At 39.3% G+C, this 21,572-nt stretch overlaps 1 protein-coding gene across 1 annotated transcript in view; it reads right to left on the bottom strand.

The window, feature by feature from the left end:
• The window catches only part of LOC122803256 (retinal guanylyl cyclase 2-like), a 665,947-nt gene extending 664,354 nt beyond the window's left edge, over positions 1 to 1,593 (bottom strand). Inside the window, exon 1 of the mRNA XM_044072849.1 lies at positions 963 to 1,593. Within this exon, the coding sequence (XP_043928784.1) occupies positions 963 to 1,593 (631 nt within the window). The remainder of the gene's footprint in view (positions 1 to 962) is intronic.
• Between the last annotated feature and the right edge of the window lie 19,979 nt (positions 1,594 to 21,572).

Below are 21,572 nucleotides of genomic sequence, written 5' to 3'. Positions count from 1 at the left end.
CATGCTCGTTGTAAATCAGACTTATACTAATGGAAAAAGGTCCGGTCGCCCAGACTTTTTTCATTAGTATGAGTCTTTTTTTTGTGCGTTGGACAGCAATGGAGAACGGAAGAGCTCCGTTGCTGGTATCTCGCTATGTTAAACGAGTTTAATATAGTGAGCTTTAAAAAAAGCAATGGACATCTTCCTGTCTCCGTTGCTTTTTTTAAAGCTGTCTCGCTATGTTACTCTTTTAACATAGCGAGACACGTTTTTAAAAGCAACAGAGATCTTCCTTTCTCAGTTGTTCCACACACAGCTCTGATATACTGTGTAACCATACGCATGCGCAGTACATCAGAACTGCCACAGAATACTGGACAGCTGCGGAATGCAGCAAGGTGACATTATACAATGCCATTATTTAAGAAAAGTAAGTATTTTTTTTCTTAAATGATGTCATTGTATTATAGCAATAACACACTTCTGGGTGTGGGTAATGCTGGATTTACCCACGTTTGTCTTTGTTTGGCCACTTGGGCTTCGCCCTTGTGACCAAACCACACCAACCATGGGTAAATCCAGCATTACCCACACCCAGGCATGGGTTATTGCTTAATTATACAACTTCACTACTGTATTGCATCTGTGTGAATAGGACTGTTACTGAATATTCTGCATTGCTGATGAAATATTCATAGAGGTATCTGAACATTTAGTTTAATTGCGTAAATTGCTATAATTTGTTTTAATCCAACTGTACAACTGTAAACCTTTTTATTTCTGTGTCTCCATGGTATGCTCTGTTGTTAACTCCTTCATGTTTACTTTTTATTACTGTATTCTGAAACTTTTCTATCTGAGTCACCTGTGGAGATTAATTTCTCCATTTGCACTGCCTAGTTACTAAAACATAAACAAACAAACAAGCAAGTAAATAAAATAATCTGGCGGCCCACAATGCACTACATCGTGTGACTTACTTCTGACATCATCAGTTGCTTTGATCTTCTCTAAAGTTCTTCTAATTTCCTGACCATTACTTCCCATTGCGGAAACAATTCCAACAGGAAGTCCATAGTTCCTTAGAGCATTGGCAACTTTGCTGGCAGTAGCGACCCAAATATCCTCATTGGAAGAAATAACAGCAACATGAGCCCAACCAAAATATTTCATTATACTAAACAGAACTCTTGAGGGTGAGGGCAACGTTCTTGAAAATGTTGGGTAATAGTTTGCATTGTCAAGCTCGTAGTTTGTGCATGTCCATGAAAATATTGCCTTGTTCCAGTTTTTCCCTAAAAGTGCAGCACCGTCACAGTAGCCAGGGCTCATAGGACCTAGAAATGCTGATGAGATCCTTTCATAGCCAGTAAATCCAGATAGTGCCTTTGATGTTTCGCAGTCCTCTTCAAGTAAGATGTAGTCGAACCAGTATCTAAGGTCTAAGGATGGGTCTTTGTTAATCCTGTCTACAGCAAGCTTTGCAGCCACATGAGGAAGGGCTTTGGAAAATAAAGGATCACACCTCCATGGTCCTATTAGTCCAATGTTAAATGTTAAACAGCAGACTTTACAAGGGGCAGCTGACAGTCCCAGAATTAACCACAACATTAATGCTGGCTGAGAACATTTACTGAGACACCTTTCATTATTTATGGTGTGCCACCTGGGGTGGTTTGATAATTTCAACAAAAAGTACCCAAACCTTAGAGGTGGGTAAAGCATTGTCACGTATCAGCTCAAACACAGGCTGGTGTTTTTAGCAAAATGTGTGATATGGTATCCATGATCACCTGCAGAAAACAGCACAAAAATGATGTTAACCAGGACATTTTGTAAACCTTAACAGTATAAAGCATATATCACATTCAGTTTTGTAACTCTGATATATTATTAATAGGACTATAGAAATAAACTATTACATATTAAAACATGCGATGAAACAAGAAAGTAACAACTTAGAGCAAATGTAATGCCAGTTCAGCAATGGTTTGCTTTAGTTATTTATTTATTTCACTTTGTTAACCATGCAGGTATACTAGTCTAGGAATCCCTTTCAGCCATGAACTGAGCCAAGAATTAAGTGACATTGTGCAGTATCAACAAATACATAAATAACATGCAAACAGTATATACAGCATTTCAATAGGAATTCATGTTGCTTATTAGACCCTCCACTGTGTTATACACTTTACAGAGGTTATTAATGAAGTAAAACTTACCTGTAATATGACTCCCAAATGTCTTAATGGCCTACTAAATGTGTTTCTGTCATTAGAGTATGTAAAAAGTATTGTAACTATAGTTAAAATAACATGCATAGCTCAAAACGAGCATTTAGTAAATTAATCAGGCATTGCCTTAAAATATCAGCCCTGGCGTTTGAAGACAAAAAAGGTGCAGGCCAATACCATAAGTGGTACTTCTCAAACTTACTGCATATCTATCTACCTTCAATTGCTCATTGAGTGATGTATGTTCATAGGCTCATAGGATGATACTAGGCTATTGGCCCAGAGGCCTTTATAAGCCTAGCCAAGAATTTCACCCATGTTCCCATATAGTCAGCACCTGTTTTCCCCGTCCAGCAGGGACACAGGTGGGATCCCAGGGGTATATTTTCTGTTTCCCATCCAGTTGTCCAGGTTCCTCTTAAAGAAGGCTAGTGAGGTACTCTGCTTGACATGGAGAGGGAGTCTATTCCACAGATTGGGGAATCGTTGGGACACAAATCTATCCTTCTAACAAGTTCGATTAATGTCACAGACAAAGTTGAGGCTTTGTGTATGGGTTGCGTGAGTGGAGTTTGACTTACGGATATGCAGCAATTCCATCAAGGCTGAGTCTGAGACGGCCTTGTATGTCAGACACAGGTCACCTCTGAGCAGTCTGTATGAGTAGAGGGACAGGGCTTTTAGCCTATCTGTATAGGATAGGTGTTTGATACCCTGGATTTTCCTGGTCAGGAACCTCTGTGGTCTCTCCAACTGCTACATGTGCTTGGCAAGGTACATTGGGGGACATTGTACTCAATAATAGGTCTGATAAGGGAGGAGTATAGGGATGATATGACCTCCTTGTTCTTGTATGAGATACCCTTACTTATGAGGTGGACCATGTAGAAAGCCTTCCATACAACAGAGGCAATGTGGTGATCATAAGTCAGGTTGCTATCAATCTGGGTGCCCAAGTCCCTCACGACTGATTGCATGCTTAGTACTTTGTTATTAATGTGATAATTAGTGGGGATGCCATTGTCCCCAAAGGGGATAATGATGCATTTCTTGGCATTCAGTTTGGGGCCATGCTTCTGGCACCAGTCATTAGTTTCGGTAAGGCCCTCTTGGAGGATGTTCACATTACTAGGAGAATTTATGACAGTGCCCAGTTTGCAGTCATCTGCAAATCTGGTCAGCCATAGACCACTGGTTTTGGCTTGCACCTTTAAAGTATATCCCAAACAGTAGAGGCCCCAAGACCGATCCTTGAGGTACACCACTGGTTATGGGTCTACTACTAGAGGTGGCTTCCCCTATTTTTACTGAGTGGGTTCTGTGAGGCAGTTAGCTACCCATCCTATAACATATGGGTTGATGCCTAGCTGGGAGAGTTTATCTATTATGTCTAAGTGGGGAATAGTGTTGAAGTCTTTGACTAGGTCAAGGGAGGCAATGTGCACTGTCTTCCCCTCATCCATGGCTTTGGTGACTGTTACAAAGAATGTGACCAAGTTTAACAGGCATGATTTCCCTTTGACAAAGTCAAGCTGTGTAGGATCAAGCATTTGGAGGTTGCCAAAGTCCTTGTTTATAAGGTCCATGATAATGCATTCCATGGTCTTACAGATCAGGCTAGTTAGGCTGATAGGCTTATAATTGCCTGGGTCGGTGGATGCTCCACCTTTGTGTAGAGGGATGACAGTGGCTGTCCTCCATTCTGCTGGGATGAAGCCAGTGCACAGGCTTTGTTTGAGTATGGTGCCTAGGGGTGCTGAAAGCTCTTGTCTGAGATCATGTAGGACACAGCCAGGGATGCTGTTGGGTCCCATGGAGGCTGTATGTTTTGCCTTTGAGAGGGCATTAATGACCTACTCTGTGGTGATGAGGGGAGGGGGGAGTGTGCTGGGGATGTCCTGGTTTACTAATGGGTGGGGACATGGGGGTGAAGTTTTCACTGAGCTTGTCTGCCAGCAGGTTGGCTATATCTATGGTGTTTGTGATTGTGGTATTCTTGACCACCAATTCAGAGCAGATTTGGAAGTTACCTTTGAGACTGCAGACTTATGGGAAAAAGGTCTTGTGATTGTCCTTAGTGGATGTGGTGGCCAATTTGGACTCAAATTTAGCCTTAGAGGATTTCCCCAGTGACCTTATTTGCTTGTTCAGACAAAGGAGAGATTGTTTTCAACTTGGCACCTGCTCCTTCTTGGTCCTGGACAGAAATTGTTTCCTTTTAATATAGAGTCTGTTTATTGCTGCTGTCTACCAGACAAGTTTATTCTTCCTGAGGAAGATGATTTGGTCCTGTCAGGTATTGTTGAGTCCATGCAGCTAAATAGGTGCTCATATAGTTTTTGGTGTAGGTTTGGACATTAGTGCTTTTTCCAACTGAAGGGATGGTGGCTGTGAAGCTGCTTATACCTGCTCTCAAGAGGTTGTAGTCAGCTTTGGAAAAGATTTTTTGTTTGACCCTGGCGGGGGGGGGGGTCAAGGGAGATGGTGACTTTGAAACTGATTGCTTTATGTTCGGATCTTACCAAGGATGATGACACTGTAGGGGTGCTGCAGTGGTTACTAATGTTGGTTAATACCAGGTCCAGGATATTTTCACCTCTTGTGGGGGTGTCGACCAACTGATCCAATGCACTGGCATTGACGAAGTTGAGGAATCTCTGGGCATTCATATTTCAGCTAGAATAGGTCTTCTATTCTATGGTTGGGTAGTTAAAGATGTCCAGAATCAGGGTAGAGGGTTGAATCTTTATGGATTCGAGTAAGTCCTGATAGGTGGAGTGGGCCTCCTGAGTCATAGATGGGGGTTTGTAGCTAGCTATGATTTGAATAGGTGTTTTGTCAACAGTTAACTGCACCTGAAGTGTCTCCTGTGAGTCATATTGTTTGACCATCCTGGAAGTGTGTATGGCTTTGATAAATATTGAAACTCCACCTCTTTTGGCTTTGTAGCCCTCCATTTGGGGTCTGAAAGTATGGTAGGACAAGTAACCTGGTAAGGCTGGGGTACTCTCCGTGGCTTTGAACCAGGTTTCAGTGACTGCACAAATGTCAGCATTTTTCAGGGTGAGGAATGCTTGCAATGATTGCAGTTTCATGTTAACACTCCTCGGGTTTAGCAGCATGACCTTTAAATTTCATTTAGAATAATTTTTCACATTGGTAATTTTGTCCTCATGACTTTGCCTAAAAGAGGCACTATGGGGGAGGCAAGAGCCTTTGCCAGAATCCTGAAGCCCAGAAGAGACAGATGAAGGCCATCTTTGGCAAAGCATCATGGTCTGTTAATCATGTCCTCCAAGGCTGTCAAGGTACTGGATCCCCTTGGAATGACACCAGAAACTAAGACAATTGTTAAAGTTAATCATTTTCTGTTTGTATTGAGGCATCATTCTGGGTGACAGTAGGATGCTGCTTAAGGGTAGGGACATACCTGCCTGGGACACATATACAGCAAACTCAAGCATGTCTCTCTTCATACAGTCCAGAGAGGTATGTCTCAAGTCATTCACACCAACATGCACTATGAAAATTAAAGGAGAGGCTCCAAATCCTGATAAGCAGAGCAGTTTAATAACATTAATAATAAAAACGTTAAGTGCTTTCACCCGGAACACTCCCAGGCTTCTTCACAACAATTTTAAATCAAAGGCAAGCCATTTATATATAAAAGACAATGTTCAAAACAGCCAATCATCCAGTGCATACTAAAAAGACCCACCCTGTTAGCTAAGCAATATATTAACCCTATACTATAATGTCGAACGTATAAAAGTATACATGTATAACCTAAAAACTACTAGTATGGTTTAAAATAATTTTAATAGAACATTATACATGTGCTAAACTATAATATTATAATTTAGCAGCCCTTAATGTAAGAGCACTGTTGATACTAATGTAATCATTTAACTCCGGTGGTTTGGCTGCATCTAGTTTTATCTGCCAGAACAACTCCCTGTATCCTAATCTGGCTTCCCAACAGCCACCCCTGGGGTCATAAGGAACTTGCTCTACCACAAAAAATGTAAATTTAGCTTCCCTACAATTTTTAAAGTGCTTAAACAAAACGCTAGTCTCCTTTTCCTGTGTTATGTGATATAAATGTTCATACAGACCCCTCCTCAGACATCTCTCAGTTTTCCCTATGTAGAAGCTGAGGCATACTTCACATGCAACCAGGTAGACTACCCCCATACTATTGCAAATGTGATGTCAGGGGAGATTTTAATAAAATGCCCCTATCCTTAAGATGAATCTCCTCCTTGTCAGCCATGTGGGTACACTGATTGCAAAACCCACATCTAAATGTACCTATTCTCTTGTTACCCACGTTTGGGCTTTTACGGTCAGTTCTCTCAAACATCTCCTTCAAACATGGACTATGACAGAGTCATAATAGTATCTGTTGTTGAGAGACTTGAGTGTGTGAGTGATATTGCAGATTCTAGCACTTGTCAAGCAACTTACCATGAGTTTCCCCTTGTCTAGTCTGGTGAGGGGCATATCTGTGTGTCTCACAATAGAGTCTCTTATGACTAGTATGTTGGGTTTGTGGCTGGGCCTTAGAGGCTGTGAGAGACAGGCATGTGTACTGTGTGTGGTGCTTGATGCTGTGGGTTGTGATGTGCATGTGTGCTTTTGCCTTGGAGGTCTCTTTTGTTTAGGTATGTTTTTCTTGAGAGCCTCCATATATGTAGGAATGTACTGTACAAGTGTGGATGGTATTAGAGGTGTGGTGTTTGTGGTGTTTGTGCAGGCAACCTTCTCAGTGCCAAATGTATTAGCTTGTGAGTGAGACAGCAAGGATTCTAGGTTCTTAATATATTTGAATCTCACACATATTGTGTTCCCAGGTGGTAGAAGAAGAGGGTTGTCCGTGTACATGAGACAGTGGCTACACTGTCTCAGGATGCCCATATCAACCAGACTAGCAGGAGAAACCACAGGAAATTGTCCATCCATGGTTGTCAGAATCTTTGGAAGAGAGGTCAAGGATGATAGAGTGGGTACTATCAGAATAGAGTACCTATAGGTGTGAGTAGGGCGGCATAAAATCAACACAGTAGTTGCAAGGGAGGGCATCAGTTACACAGGAGTGTTGATACAGGAAGAAAATGCAATTGAGATACCTTGCAATGGGTTAAAACAGTGCACCGGCAGTGCGCGACAAAGCTCCCCTGCTCATCTACTTACAAAACGCAGGTATATATGAGTAGCCCTGCTGCAGTTCTGAGTAAAATCTAAATTAGTAGATGCACATCTAGTAGATATTATATTTGGTCAACAAAAATATGCTGATAGGTGCTTTGCCAATCATTAAATTTGCCTGGAGGTGCATGCATGTGTGTTGTGTATGTGTGTGCGTGTGTGTGCATGTGTGTACGTGTGTGTGTGTGTGTGTGTGTGTGTGTGTGTGTGTGTGTGTGTGTGTGTGTGTGTGTGTGTGTGTGTGTGTGTGTGTGTGTGTGTGTGTGTGTGTATTTTTGCATGCATTTTGACAGAGTGGCATTCCACACAAGACTGGTTGCTACTGCTTGTCAGAATAAGATCTTTTTTGACTCTCAAGAGAAAAAAATCAGTAAAGGAGAGTGAATGAATGAATGAATGAATGAATGAATGAATGAAATATTCCCACAAAAGCTGTGACATATTTTTTTGCAGTGGAGTATAGCTCTTAATATTAAGGCAGGAGGTACTTAGGCATACTTCTCTACTGCTGTGATTTTCACATAGCACTATTTGTTATATTTTATTTTATTTTATTTTGCTCTTTTTACTGGTTTGTCTGACTGAGTTCAGTCAAAAAGCCCTTTTCAGCAGAGGCCCAGGGGAAAAAAAATGTCCAACATATTACAAACATTTTTAAAGAGTCATTAAGTAATATACGTGAATAGACATCAAATGGTATAAATTAACAATTTCACATAGATTTGCTAATTATATTACATTCATGTGAAATAAAGGCAGTTATCACAGTATGAAAGATACAATGCCTTAGTATATGCACTTGAAGAGATGTATTAGTGAGTTTGACAACTAGATAATCAATCATGTGATCAGTGGTTAAAAATTCCAAGACCTGGAAATGAGAAAAGGAAGAGCAGGAAGGACAGAAAACATTAATATCGGAATCAAGAGGTGCGGTATTAAGTGATAATGGATATACAGCTATCAAGGGTTATATTAAACGTATAGCACTAGGGGGTGAGCAGTGTGACAAAACTATGTACATAGCTGGGAGAAGATTCTGAAAGAAGAGAAATAACGTGACGATTTGGAAAGCTTACGATAACAGTGGCATTTACATAGAAGCAGATCCATTGATTTATAGATGTAGTCTGAGTTGGGTTTTAAAATGAGTATAAGTTCTGAATGGATTTCAGTGGCAGTGGGATCTAGTTCCATAGTTTAGCTACACTATTTGAATATTATACAATCACCTTCAGTATGAGATGGTTAAGTTATAGTGATTAGTGATTTTTCTTTAGAGCATAAAATGAGAACTTCACAGCTGGTCGAGTACCAGTTGCTGAAAATCCAGGAACTTGTAGCCAGGTGCACGAGCGTCTGTGTCCCCATCCACTCACCTGGCCAAGCAGCTTCTCAAAGTTGAACCTGAGCTCAGGGATGCAGCTGCCACAGTGGGCATATGCAATGAAGCTCTTATCATGGAAATCATCAGTGAGGAGGGAAGTGGGGGGTTAGGTTTAGTGAGGGGAAGGTGATTTTAGGTTTAGGCAGTGACCAGAAGTTAGTGCTAGGTTAGAGTTAGGGAGTTGCCACAGAATTAGGATTAGGGAGGGGAGGAGATTTTAGGTTTAGGGAATGAATAAGAGCTGTTTTTATGGTTAGGGTCAGGGTTCTGGGAAGGATAGGTAGCTTAGTGGTAGTGCACAGGACTTGGGGTGTTGGGAGTTAGGGCACTTGCCAACTCAAGCAAGTGGCAGCAGAGAAGTGAGTCACAAGCTAATGGTACACAAGCACTTGTAATAGACTCGCATAAAATTCTGTTGGGAAAGTTATGATTTTGGCCCTCAAATTTAACTTTGTTCCTCTTAGATTTACCACAAACCCACTGTTGAAACTTACTACCAAGGAACTCACCGTCAATGGTGATACTACTACGAATAGGCAACATAACATGGAAGTTATATTGAAAACCAGAAAACTTGAGAACAAATTTCAAAAGTTAAAGAATATCCAATGGCAGAAACAGCATATGGAAGCATGTTTAAGCTTTCAGGTGGTACCTAGAGGTTTGAGGATACTGAAAATGCCGACCTTTGGAACTACCTACCCTGAGTTACTGTTTAAGTGGCAGAAACTAAATCTTGATACAAGCTATGCCTATATTAGGTTAATTATTGAACAGTATAGTTCGATAGAGAAATTATTGATTGTTGAGATAAACGAAATAGAACTTGAACTCAAACATTTGCTCAGTTCTACAGAACGCGATGTTCTATACAGTGATTTAAAGACTTTAGCCTTTTCCCTTGACAATAAACTGATGCAAGATAAAAAAAGAAAATTAGAATGGGACTTTATTGATTTTGATAAAGGACATGTTTTTTCTTGGTCGAAGGACAATATGAATAATAATTTCAATCACAATGGAGAGAATAGGAAGAATGTGAGTAGTGCTAATAGCACAACCCATATACTGACTACAGAACCCTTTTTGGGGGTGGAGGAAGAAATGAATGTTGACATTGGCCGAGAGCATTCACGCGTTGACGTCAGCAGCGTGATGACATCGGGTAACACAAACAGTAGGATTCTAGTAGAAGCCATGGTGCATTCTAATGGCGACGATATAGCCAAAACTACGCAAATGTTGGCTTCTAATTTGTCTGGTAACCAGTGTATGAGTGACACTAAGAATAAAATATGTAATGTTTCATCGAATACAGCCAGTTCGGATGGCGATGTTTTTACAAAAAGGGATGGTTTTCATCAGACAATTCGAAAAGAAGACGTGGTCACCACAGAACAAGATATGAAAAAGAAAGAACACCGAGGAGGTGTACGAACAACAGAAAAAGACACCGCGACCCACCACCAGGGTCTAGTGGTTAACATTTCAAGGTATGAACTAACGGAGCATGAGCTCTCAGTATTGAACAAGGGACTTAATTTCATACCTTCTGGCTATACTGATGTCACGGATATAGTCATTGATATCAAAATGTTTACCAGGAGTATTAGTTTAAAAATGTTGTTTGGTGGTGATATGTGCAATACCAATGCTACTGCTGATATGAATGTATTTAGGAAACCCTCAACATTTGTACCACAGTTACATCCATTGCTTGAAGCATTTGAGAGTGCATGTGAGAGGGATTTGCTGGATTTATATAAAAGAGAGAATGTAAAATCTGATTTTTACAATATGACAAAAAATGAAAAAGAAGCTATTTTAAGTTTGCAAAGAAATGATGACATTATAATATGACAAGCAGACAAAGGTGGGGCAGTCGTAGTGATGGATCATGATACTTACAGTAATAAGATAGACGAACTATTGTCTGATGACCTGACTTACCACCACTTGAATGGCCTTTTACTTAACAAGATCATAAGAGATGTACACAGTCATCTGTATGATCTTTTGCTGTGCAATATGATAGATGCTGATTTGTATAAATATTTTTTAGTGGAGAAGCCCTTAGTTCCTACTTTTAGGGGTCTCCCAAAAATTCATAAGGATATGTGTAATCCGCCGTTGAGACCTATTGTCTCTGGCATTGGATGGCTCATGGAGCCCATGTCGATTTTTTTGGATAAATAATTCAAACCAATTGTGGATGAGACTCCCTCAATTATAAAGGATACTCAGCACTTTCTAGAAAATCTTGCTGAATGTAACATGTCTAACTTAATCACAGTAAGTGATATTTTGGTAACTTTAGACGTTAAGTCCTTATTTACTTCCATACCCAACAACATTGGGATGGACTATGTAAGGTTGTTACTTATAGAAAAGGACATCCCCAATGGTCAAATCATAAAATGGATGTTGATTCTAGATATGGTATTGAGCAATAACATCCTACTATATGACAAAACCTATTATTTGCAACAGAAAGGGGTAGCGATGGGCACCCCTTGTGCTAACTCATACGCCAACCTGGTGTTGGCGTATTGGGAAAGCACTTATGTTCTGGGCAATATGTTATATCATGATTATATTAAATATTATGGACGTTTTGTAGATGATGTATTCATTGTTTGGAATGGCACTGTAGAACAGTTGGATGACTTTGTCACCTATATAAATGGCACCACGGATTTTTTGAGTTTTGAATGTATACATTCATACAATACTATTGAATTTTTGGATGTTAGGATAAATAAGGGCGTTAATGGTGTGGAAACTGCTATGTTCAGGACATCTTGCCGGAAGAATAATTTATTACATCGTAATAGTATGCATCCCAGACACATCTATCCCAACATATTGAAACGTCAGGCATACAGGGCGTCTAGGTTGACCACCCAGAAGGATGACTATGAGCAACAGCAAAATGTTCTAACTCAGAATTTCCGAGATAGGGGATACAATAGCATAGAGATCAAGGATACCCTAGTTCAATGTAATGAACATAGGACAAACAAGGGTAAACCGTTTTTTTATAGGCGGCCAGTTATTACATCTGACAAAGATTGTTCCAGGTCACAGAACAAGAATAGGCTCATTATTCCCTTTACAAATAGGAATACGCAGATTAAAGAAGTTATTGATAAAAATTGGAGACTTTTAACTATTGATGAGAAAATAAACGAATTGGTTGATCAAAGACCCAATATAACCTATAGGAACATGAAGTCACTAAAAAGACTTCTCAGAGATCAGGAACATATGCATGTAGAACTTGCAATCAGTGTACTTACATAATCAATGATGATAAATTTACACATCCAGTAACTGGACGGGAGTATATTTTTAAGTTTTATGCTGATTGCAAATCTAGGGATTTAGTTTATTTAGCACAGTGTCAGTTATGCAAATTTTTTTATGTGGGAAAAACAAATAGGACGCTATGTGGACGTATCAGGGAACATTTGTATGCCATAAATAAAGAGAATACAAGTAATGCTCTGGCACAACATGTAATTGACAATGGGTTGACACATACTTTTAAATTTAGAGTTTTGGAAATGGTGAAAAAAACTAATAGGTTAGGAAATATAAAAAATTACACTGAAGAGATAGAATGTAGATGGATTTTGCGATTACAAGCACACAAAGCATATGGTTTGAATGAGAAGGTCTCACTTAAACCTTTCCTGGCAGCGAGACCTTATAAACATTAATTTTATTTGAATATAAATGTATATGTATTCTTTTTGTGGCAAGATAACTACATTGTCGTTTGTATGATACATGAGTTATTTTATTTGGGATATAAGAATTAAGTCATTAATATTATATCTCATTTAATTGTTTAAATATAGCGATATATTTTTAAATCATAGAATTTTAAATTTTAATTGGATACCATAATTGAATGATTTTTAAGAATGTTAATTGATGCTACTATTTGAACTGTTGCATTGTGCTATGTTGGTATTGAAGTCTGAAGAAACGTTTATTGAACGTGAAAGCGCTCACTTGGACCCTGCATTTATTCCACTTTATTAAAACTCTTGAAGTGAAGACTGGAGTTGTTTCGTTGTTTCAAGCTTTGGTGAATTCCCTTTCTGTTGCTTCTTCTGGATATTGTATTTATTAAGGGATACTTTACTCAGCATACTGTGCGTTTTTTTCCCTCTTAGATTTATAATTTTTGTCATAAATTCTGTCCTCTTTAAATGTACATACTTTATTAAACACATAAACTAAGTCATTACAAAGATTTACTAAATCTAACTATAAACGGTCTAATATATAAAGGGCTTCTGTGTGAAAATAAGAAAATGCTCCTCTTTATCACCTTCTGCTACATTTTCTAAAGGCCATGCTATGATTTTTAATGGTGAGAGGTTGAGAGGTATGTACTTGGGCAAAGCTCTATTTGTGTGTATGTATTTGTGTATGTGTGCTTGTTTATGGTGCATTGTAAACCAACAATAATTCAATCATTTTTGTGTCAGTTAAATGTTGTATTTCATAAGTGTATGCCTACATGGTTATACGCAGGATTACGTTTGTGGTCATCCTTCAGAATCATATTAAATGTTTCTTTTAATCACCTAATAATTTCTGTAGAGCATACAGTAGTTGTCATGATAATGGCACTGAGGAAACAGCTTTCTTTTTGAGTTCTGATAAAGTTACTAGTCGTGATATAGTGAAATTAAAGATTAACGTACTGTCTGTTAAAGTGAAGCGTAGACCGAATACACAATTAAATAGTAATTTACTATTACTTGTTCCTCTCCATTGAGTCATTTCCTGCTTGGCAGAAGAGGCTGTCAGCCCTTGGACTGAGCAGCGTGCATTAGTTTATGCCATGCTGTATCTGAAATGGGTCAGTCTAATGCATTGTGCAGTTCGGATCATGCTTTTGAATCATGCATCTCTGAAGAAACACTGCTGCATATGTCTACCGATATTTTTGTGTGGGAATCTAATACATTAGAACACCCACCCAATAAAGGATCAGAAACAATGATGCCAGTGATGAATCTAAACATATCCAACATTACAGTCTCTTTTAAAAGATATGATATTCATAGTCATTTGCAAAGTATGAAAGATAAGAGCAAGCCGGCCTACATACCTCCCAAGACTGATCTACTTCGCAGACCTCCTTCACTGCCTAGACTTACCGCTGTGCACTCTAGGTAGGTGCTTCAGTGCATTGCTGTTCCAATATAGTCATGCCAATCCCTGGGTAATGTTTTACCACCTTTTAGGAAATTTGGATGACCATGAAATAGTACACACCACAATGCCACATCTCATAGATGCAGAGAGATACGTGCTGCAGTCTTACTGACTATGATACCATCCAATAACAATTAAGAAGACAGTACAGTATCGTATTTAAAGTCATAGTGTTTAAAACAGCCTGTGTAAGTGTTAAGAGGCATATTATGTAGTCCTACATCGCAGGATGCAAAGAGAACACAAGCAGTTTGAACAATCATTGATAAATAATCACTCAATGATAAATGGCACAATTTACACCCCCAGATTTAGTGAGCTCTTTCACCCTTTATACAAATAGATGTGTTGACGTATGTCAACTGGCTGAGCTTTATAGTTCACACAGTGCCCTAACCTCAGCATGTCAGTCCGATAGTCACGGCACAATCCCCAGACAATATGTTTCTTTGTTTTCATAGCCAGCATACCCTTCAACAATGACTACTAGAGGGAATTTGAGACAGCATACTTTGTATGTGGTCTGCGTCATGGCACCAGGGTGTGGACCCCAAGTCTCTCTTTTGTTCACTATGTGGAGTTTGCATCTTCTATACATCGTGGTACTCATTTCCTCCAGTTACTTCAGTTTGCTCCTCCCAACCAAAAATACGTTAGTTGATTGGCTATTTCAGCTGTCCATATATATAGCTAAATCTACCTCTATAAATAAATAGATTAGATAAATATATAGACTGGATTTGCCTTTGTTCTTGTGACCACATGATAAATGAAAATTATATAAACAAATAATCCCCTGAATGAAAACACTGCTGTTAGGCTTTTGAAAACCTCTATTATGGATGAATATATGTGCAGGTAGATATCTGTTATAGGTCTTATGTCTTTCATGCAGTATGAACCTTTTCCAGGTGCCAGATTAATCTTGAGACATTAATGATTGGTCTTCTATTGCAAGGTAAATAGACTGGTTTTGGAGTTAATACGTGTATACAAACATGAGGGGTGGGATACGTTATTAAAAGTGCTTTTTCAGTGATTATTCTACTTTTGAATTTTGAGTCTTTCAGGAAATGTTGCTGTTTTGTTATCATACTTATCAGTTTCAATCAGGAAAGAGTTACATATCTGTCATGGAATCCCTTTTTCCATTTCCTCACATCTGTAAGCTCATATATACAGTAACATTGAAGATGTTTTTAGATAGGCTATGAATATAAATTGATATATAAGACCTCCCTAGGCCCTTATAAGAAAAAGATCAGATATCAACTAAAGATATAAATATGGATGACCTTTGTTGCCTTAAGCATATGATAGTGAACAATATATTCCAACTTACTTTACCAGCGTTATTAAGAGAACAAATGATGGGCGGCCATGGTGGTGCAGTGGTTAGCATTGCCACCTCACTGCAAGAGGTTCTCTGGTTCAATCCTCGGCTGGGGTGCCTTCTGTGTGGAGTCTGCATGTCCTCCCTGTGGTCGTGTGGGTTTCCTCCGGGTGTTCCGGTTTCCTCCCACATTCCAAAGACATGCTGTAGGTGGACTGGACACTCTAAATTGGCCCTAGGTGTGAGTGTGTGCATGTGTGTGCCTTCTGTGGAAGGTTGGGTGCCGGGCTGGCAACTAGACACCGTAAAACTCCACTGCCAATCATGAGCGGACAGGTGATCCGCTGTGGTGACCCCTGACCGGGAAAAGCCAAAAGAAGAAGAAGAATTAAGAGAACAAACGATAGGAGTAAAGATAATGCAAATACCTCCTTTAAGTTATTCTAAATAAAATAACTAGGTCTCAGTAGCATAGCATCCTTTATTTGTTCTTTACCTTGACAGTATTTCTACAATCCTTTTTTCATCAAAAATAACTTCAGTTTCAGTCAATTTAATCAGTTATTCCCCAAGTATCAATACATAGCAATAAAACATTAAAGCAATAGCATAAATATAAAGTATAAATACCACAATGTTGTATGGTAACAACAAATGTTCATCAATTGGTTCATTAATGAATGCAAGATCCAACAGATAGGTCTTAAGGGAGTTCCTGAAACAAGCTGAAATCATAACTCCCTAAAGTACAATGGTAACAGGTTGTCAAAATGGCACAAATTAAGTAAACAACCAAGCTCCAGATGTATGTAGCCATTTCTGTGGCTCTACTAATTAAAAACAAAACTTGTAGAGACAGCTTGCAAAAAAAAAAAAAAGAAAAGAAACTTGAATAAAAAACAAACAGCAACACAAATGCCATCCACTAGTTGAGTGCTTTCATCTTTATTAGCAAGAACAATTAAATAATGTCAGACAAGCTGACTATATACTTGGTTTAAACCATCACATGACCTTAATTCAGCAATCATAAAATAGCTTTAAAATACTCAGTAAATGCTCAAAATTAACTGAATTAGTTAAATCAACTTTTTCTGTATGTACTATATTGCTTTAAAACATTTTATATTGATTATATCATTCACACCTGGGTGTGAATCAGTTTGTTATTCAATTTCTCAGTGTACTTCCTTGCATTCAAGATATTATCCAAATTCCCCCCAAGCACATTTCAATTACAGAATCAATTACACAAAGCACAAACATTTTGAAGGAAACACACTTCAAAATGTCTTTTGCTAATGCATTAGACGTGTCTTTGTTTTTATAAACATAAGCATGTTCATAGATCATTGCAAACAACATTCTGGTTGTTTTACCAATGTAAACATTTGGACAGGAAGTACACTTCGTTAAATAAACAACATAGCCAGACCTATAAGTGAAATGACCTTTAGTGTTATAAGTTTTATCAGTAGTGTCAACATCAATTAATGGTGAAGAATAAATAAATTGACAGTATCTGCAATCTAGGCATGTAAAAGTTCCAGTTCTACTATAGTTGTTAACCAAACTCACTGCAGGTCTTTCCAAAATACTTTTATAAGCTGCTACCTCTCATGACTATAAACACTTGGCTTATCAGTCACCACTTAATATATTTCATTATTACCTTTATTTAGTTTCCATTTGTTGTCTACTAAACTCTTAATACCTTTTCAATCAGCTGTAAAATTAAAATAAAAGACTGATTTATTGAACGTAATTTCATAATTCTGCTTTGCATTATCAAGTGCACTTAACTCACTGCTGCTTAACTTTAAAATGGCCTTAAACTTATCTAACCGTGCTTTTTACTTCCTCAAAAATATTATCAAACAAATTGATGGGTAACCCCATTTTTTAAACATTTATTTCAAAATTAATGAATCATAAAGAAACAAATCATTGTCCAATGATAACCTGGAAATTCTTACAGCTGACCTTTTATATTTTGTTAACTGAATAGGGATGACAACTAGAATATGCCACCATATGCATTAACAAAAGTTTTCTTACTAAACATTCCTGGAATGAAAGTGTTAGTTTTACTATTCCACGTCAAGCTAATATCTAAATATGTTTTACTATCATTTTTCATAGTTAACTGTGAACCTTAAAAATTCAGTAAACATGTTTAATTTGTCAATAAAATACATAAAACTGCTTGCCATTCCTCTCCAAATAAAAAAAGGTTATCACTAAACCTGTTGTAACAAAAAAAACCTGTTCCTATTGACTAATTTTATATAAAACTTGGTCTTCCTACTCTTCTAGTACCAAATTAGGAAACACTGGAGCCAAAGCTGTTCCCGTTGCAATTCCCTTATTTTGATGAAAAATTTGATCATTAAACATAAACAAATATTTTCTAGCACCATTTCCACAAGTAAACACAGCACAATTAATTCAGCATTGTTCTCAGGTCATAATGACTCAGACACACTTTTGACAAAGACATTGGCAGCCTTCAAACACTGGACCCCGCCCAGTTTGGGTTCGTGAAGGGCCGCTCTTGTCTCCTGAACCTGACTGACTTCTTTGATTCAGTCTCCAGAGCTGTGGACGAGGGTAAGGCGGTCTCCACAGCCTAGCTGGACCTTGCCAAGGCCTTTGACACCATCCCCCACTCTGGAATCATAGATAAACTTACTAAGCTGGGCATCAATCCCTACATCACTTGATGGGTTGCCAAATGGCTTACTGACAGAACCCACACTGTAAAAGTAGCTGACTCCAACTCCAGCTCCAGACAAGTGACAAGTGGAGTACCTCAAGGTTCAGTCCTGGGACCTCTCTTGTTTGGCATCTACTTCTCTGAAGTACAGGCCAATACTATGTGACTCAGGCTAACAAAGTTCGCAGATGACTGCAAACTGGGAGCCATTATTGAATCTCTAAATGATGTGGATACTCAACAAAAGGGCTTTACAGAAACAGATGCTTGGTGCCAGAACCATGGGCTCAAGCTCACTGCCAAGAAATGTATAGTTATCCCCTTTGGGAAAAAACATGTACCTGTGAATTACCACATAGATGGCAGTACACTAAACACCGAAAGTGTGATAAGAGACTTAGGGACACAGGTGGACAGTGGTCTCACCTTCGATAACCACATCACCACAACAGTCAGGAAATCCTTCTATGTGGCACACCTCATCACTAAGGGCTTTTCAACCAGAAAAAAGGAGGTCATTGTCCCACTGTACTCATCCCTCATTAGACCCATTATATAATACAATGCCCCATTTGGTATGTACCTCTCAAGACACCTGCAACAACTGGAAAGGCCGCAGAAATACCTCACTAAAAGAATCACAGGCCTAAAGCAGATGCCCTATGCTGACCGCCTTAAAAAACTCCAGCTATACTCTGTCGCATATTGTCTACTCAGAGGCAATCTCTGCTTAACATACAAGGCCATGTCAAACCCAGAGCTGTCGGACATGCTACACTTAAAGAAATCTAAAAAAAAGGAACTAAACTTTCTATTTAAGGGGTAAAATAAAACATTTCAGAGCTTTATTGGAAAGGCTCACCCAGACTCTGCTACACTTTGCTGTGAGGGAAAGGTTGGTTTGCTTTTTATTTGTTGTATTTTGTATTAGTTTATTGCCTTTTTATATTTTGAGTGCTGTGATTTGTTTTCTTTACCTTGTGTTTTGCGTGTGTTCTGCTTTTAACTGCATATTAAAACTTCAAAAGACCCCACAGCTCTATATCTTGTGAGTCAGGCAGAAATTTTCCCCACCCCCACCCTGTCACTGTCATGTTGTTAAATACCACTGTCTTTCTAGTTGCCTGCCTCTTATGTTAATTTGACCATATATCTCATTTCCTCTTTGCTTTCACTGGCTTGTGTGAGTAAGCACAAAATTATCATTTTGTGAAATCACTCCCCTTTAACTATTTAAATTTATTGGCCATTCTACTGTATTCCATAGTACCGGAATACAAAAGTGACCACCCCCTTTCAATCTATCTTGCCGTTTTAAAAATAGTGACTCTCCACTAAAACTTAACTTTTTAGACAAGTAAAACTTAAGTTACTTACTTTCACATCTAACTTCTCTAGTGCACACTGCAGTGTTTAGGATAAACCTTTTTTGTTTTATCTTACCTTTAAGCATCCCTGTGACTAGCACTTGCTCCAATACCTGCTGGAAAGCACTAGGAAGCCTTAAACTGATACAAACACTCAACTCTCCTTATTAATAAGGAGAAATTAATCATAGGCACTAAACAGCCTATAATTGCAAAGTACCTTGCTAAGGGAAGGGAAAACAGTTCCTGTACATTAAAAAAAGCACTAAACCAGGCATGTCCAAGGGTACGCTTCCAGTGATTTCTCCTGTCCACCTGGTGAATCTGGGCATACTGGGGCAATGCAGCAATTGCCTCATGTACACAGACAACCCTCTACTCCCAACACTACAACCTGGGAGAGATGCACTTACATAGCCAAACTGGAAGCAGAGGTCTCTCCACCCAAGATTGTGCTAGACAGTCAAGAGCAGAAGGTTAACACCCGCACTACACCTCAAGCAACACATAGCCCTTCTAAACTCACACCACCAACACCCACACATGGCAACGCTAAATCCACATATGCGGAGGCCCTTAACTGTAACCTGCCCAAGCAACAAAGACCTCAGAAGCTGAAACGCAAACAAACACCAATCACAACCAAAGTGTCACATAGCTCACAACACCAGTGTGCCACCCAGCAACAGCCCTTAAGCAAGACAATGTACCTAACACTTTAGTCATAGGTGACTCTATAGTCAGGCACACTGATGTCCCACTCACCAGGCTGAACAAGTAGAAAATTACAGTGAGCTGCCTGTCGGGTGCCAGGATCCACCACATAACTCATGCACTCAAGTCACTCCACCACAAGTACAAATATGACTCTGTCATTGTCCGTGTTGGAGTGAATGACTTGAGACGTACCTCCCTGGACTACATGAAAAGAGACATGGAAGAGCTCTCAGATCATGTGGCCCAGGCAGGTATGACCCTAGCCCTGAGTAGCATCCTGCCTTTGCCCAGAATGATACCACACTATAAGGACAAAATGATTGACTTCAACAATTGGCTAAGCTTCTGGTGTCATTCAAAGGGGATCCAGTATCTGTCTGCCTGGGATGACATGATTGACAGACCACGATGCTTTGCCAGAGATGGTCTGCACCTGTCACCCCTCAGATTCAGGTTACTGGCAAAGGCTCTTGCCACCCCTATAGTGCCTTTTTTAGGCAAAGTTCAAAGGACAAAACCACCACCGTAACAGGTACAAGCATGCAAAATCTGAAGGTAATGCTACTCAATGCTAGAAGTCTAAACCTCAAAATGCACTCTCTCAAGGCACTCCTAAAAATGGAGAACATCGATATCTGTGCAGTAACTGAGACCTGGTTCAAGGCTCCAGAGAGCACCCCTGCAGTTCCAGGCTACAACTCTTACCACAGTTTTCGGCCACCAAACCAGGATTGAAACACTAAAGGTGGAGGAGTGTCCATATTCACCAAGGATATTCACACAACCAGGTTAGTTGCCCAACACAATGCGTCTGAAATTTTCCAGTTGCAACTAACACTAGGTAAGACTGCAATCCAAATTGTAGCTTGCTACAGATCCCACACCATGCCCCAAGATTCTCACTACACCTTTCTAAACATACTGGAAAATATTAATATACAACCAAACACCCTAATACTGGGTGATTTCAACTACCCTGCCATTAACTGGGAAAACTACTCATGTACCAACACCTTTGCCCAATGGTTCTTGGAATTCATAAATTCCAATGCCCTGGATCAACTAATCCATAGTCCCACCAGGGGCTCCAATATCCTAGACCTGGTCATTACCAACATGGGAAATCAATGCTCCACAGCTATGGTCACCCCCTTGTTGGTCAGATCAGACCATAAGCTAATCACCCTTAACATCCACATCCCATCCCCACCCCCCCCCAGTAAGGAAACCTCCATAAAAAACTTCTGCAAAGCCAACTTCATGCTACTCAAGTCAGACGTTCCAAACTTCATGACACCCATGCAGACGGGAACTGAAAGTTTGACTGCTGATTCCTACACTAAGGCACTGTATGAGCACATCCACTCATGCAAGAATCATGCCATCCCAA

This window comes from Protopterus annectens, chromosome 5.part1 (assembly GCF_019279795.1).
Source record: "Protopterus annectens isolate FY-2018-M chromosome 5.part1, PAN1.0, whole genome shotgun sequence".
Taxonomy (NCBI): domain Eukaryota; kingdom Metazoa; phylum Chordata; order Ceratodontiformes; family Protopteridae; genus Protopterus; species Protopterus annectens.
This window is presented reverse-complemented; position numbering and strand designations above follow the sequence as displayed.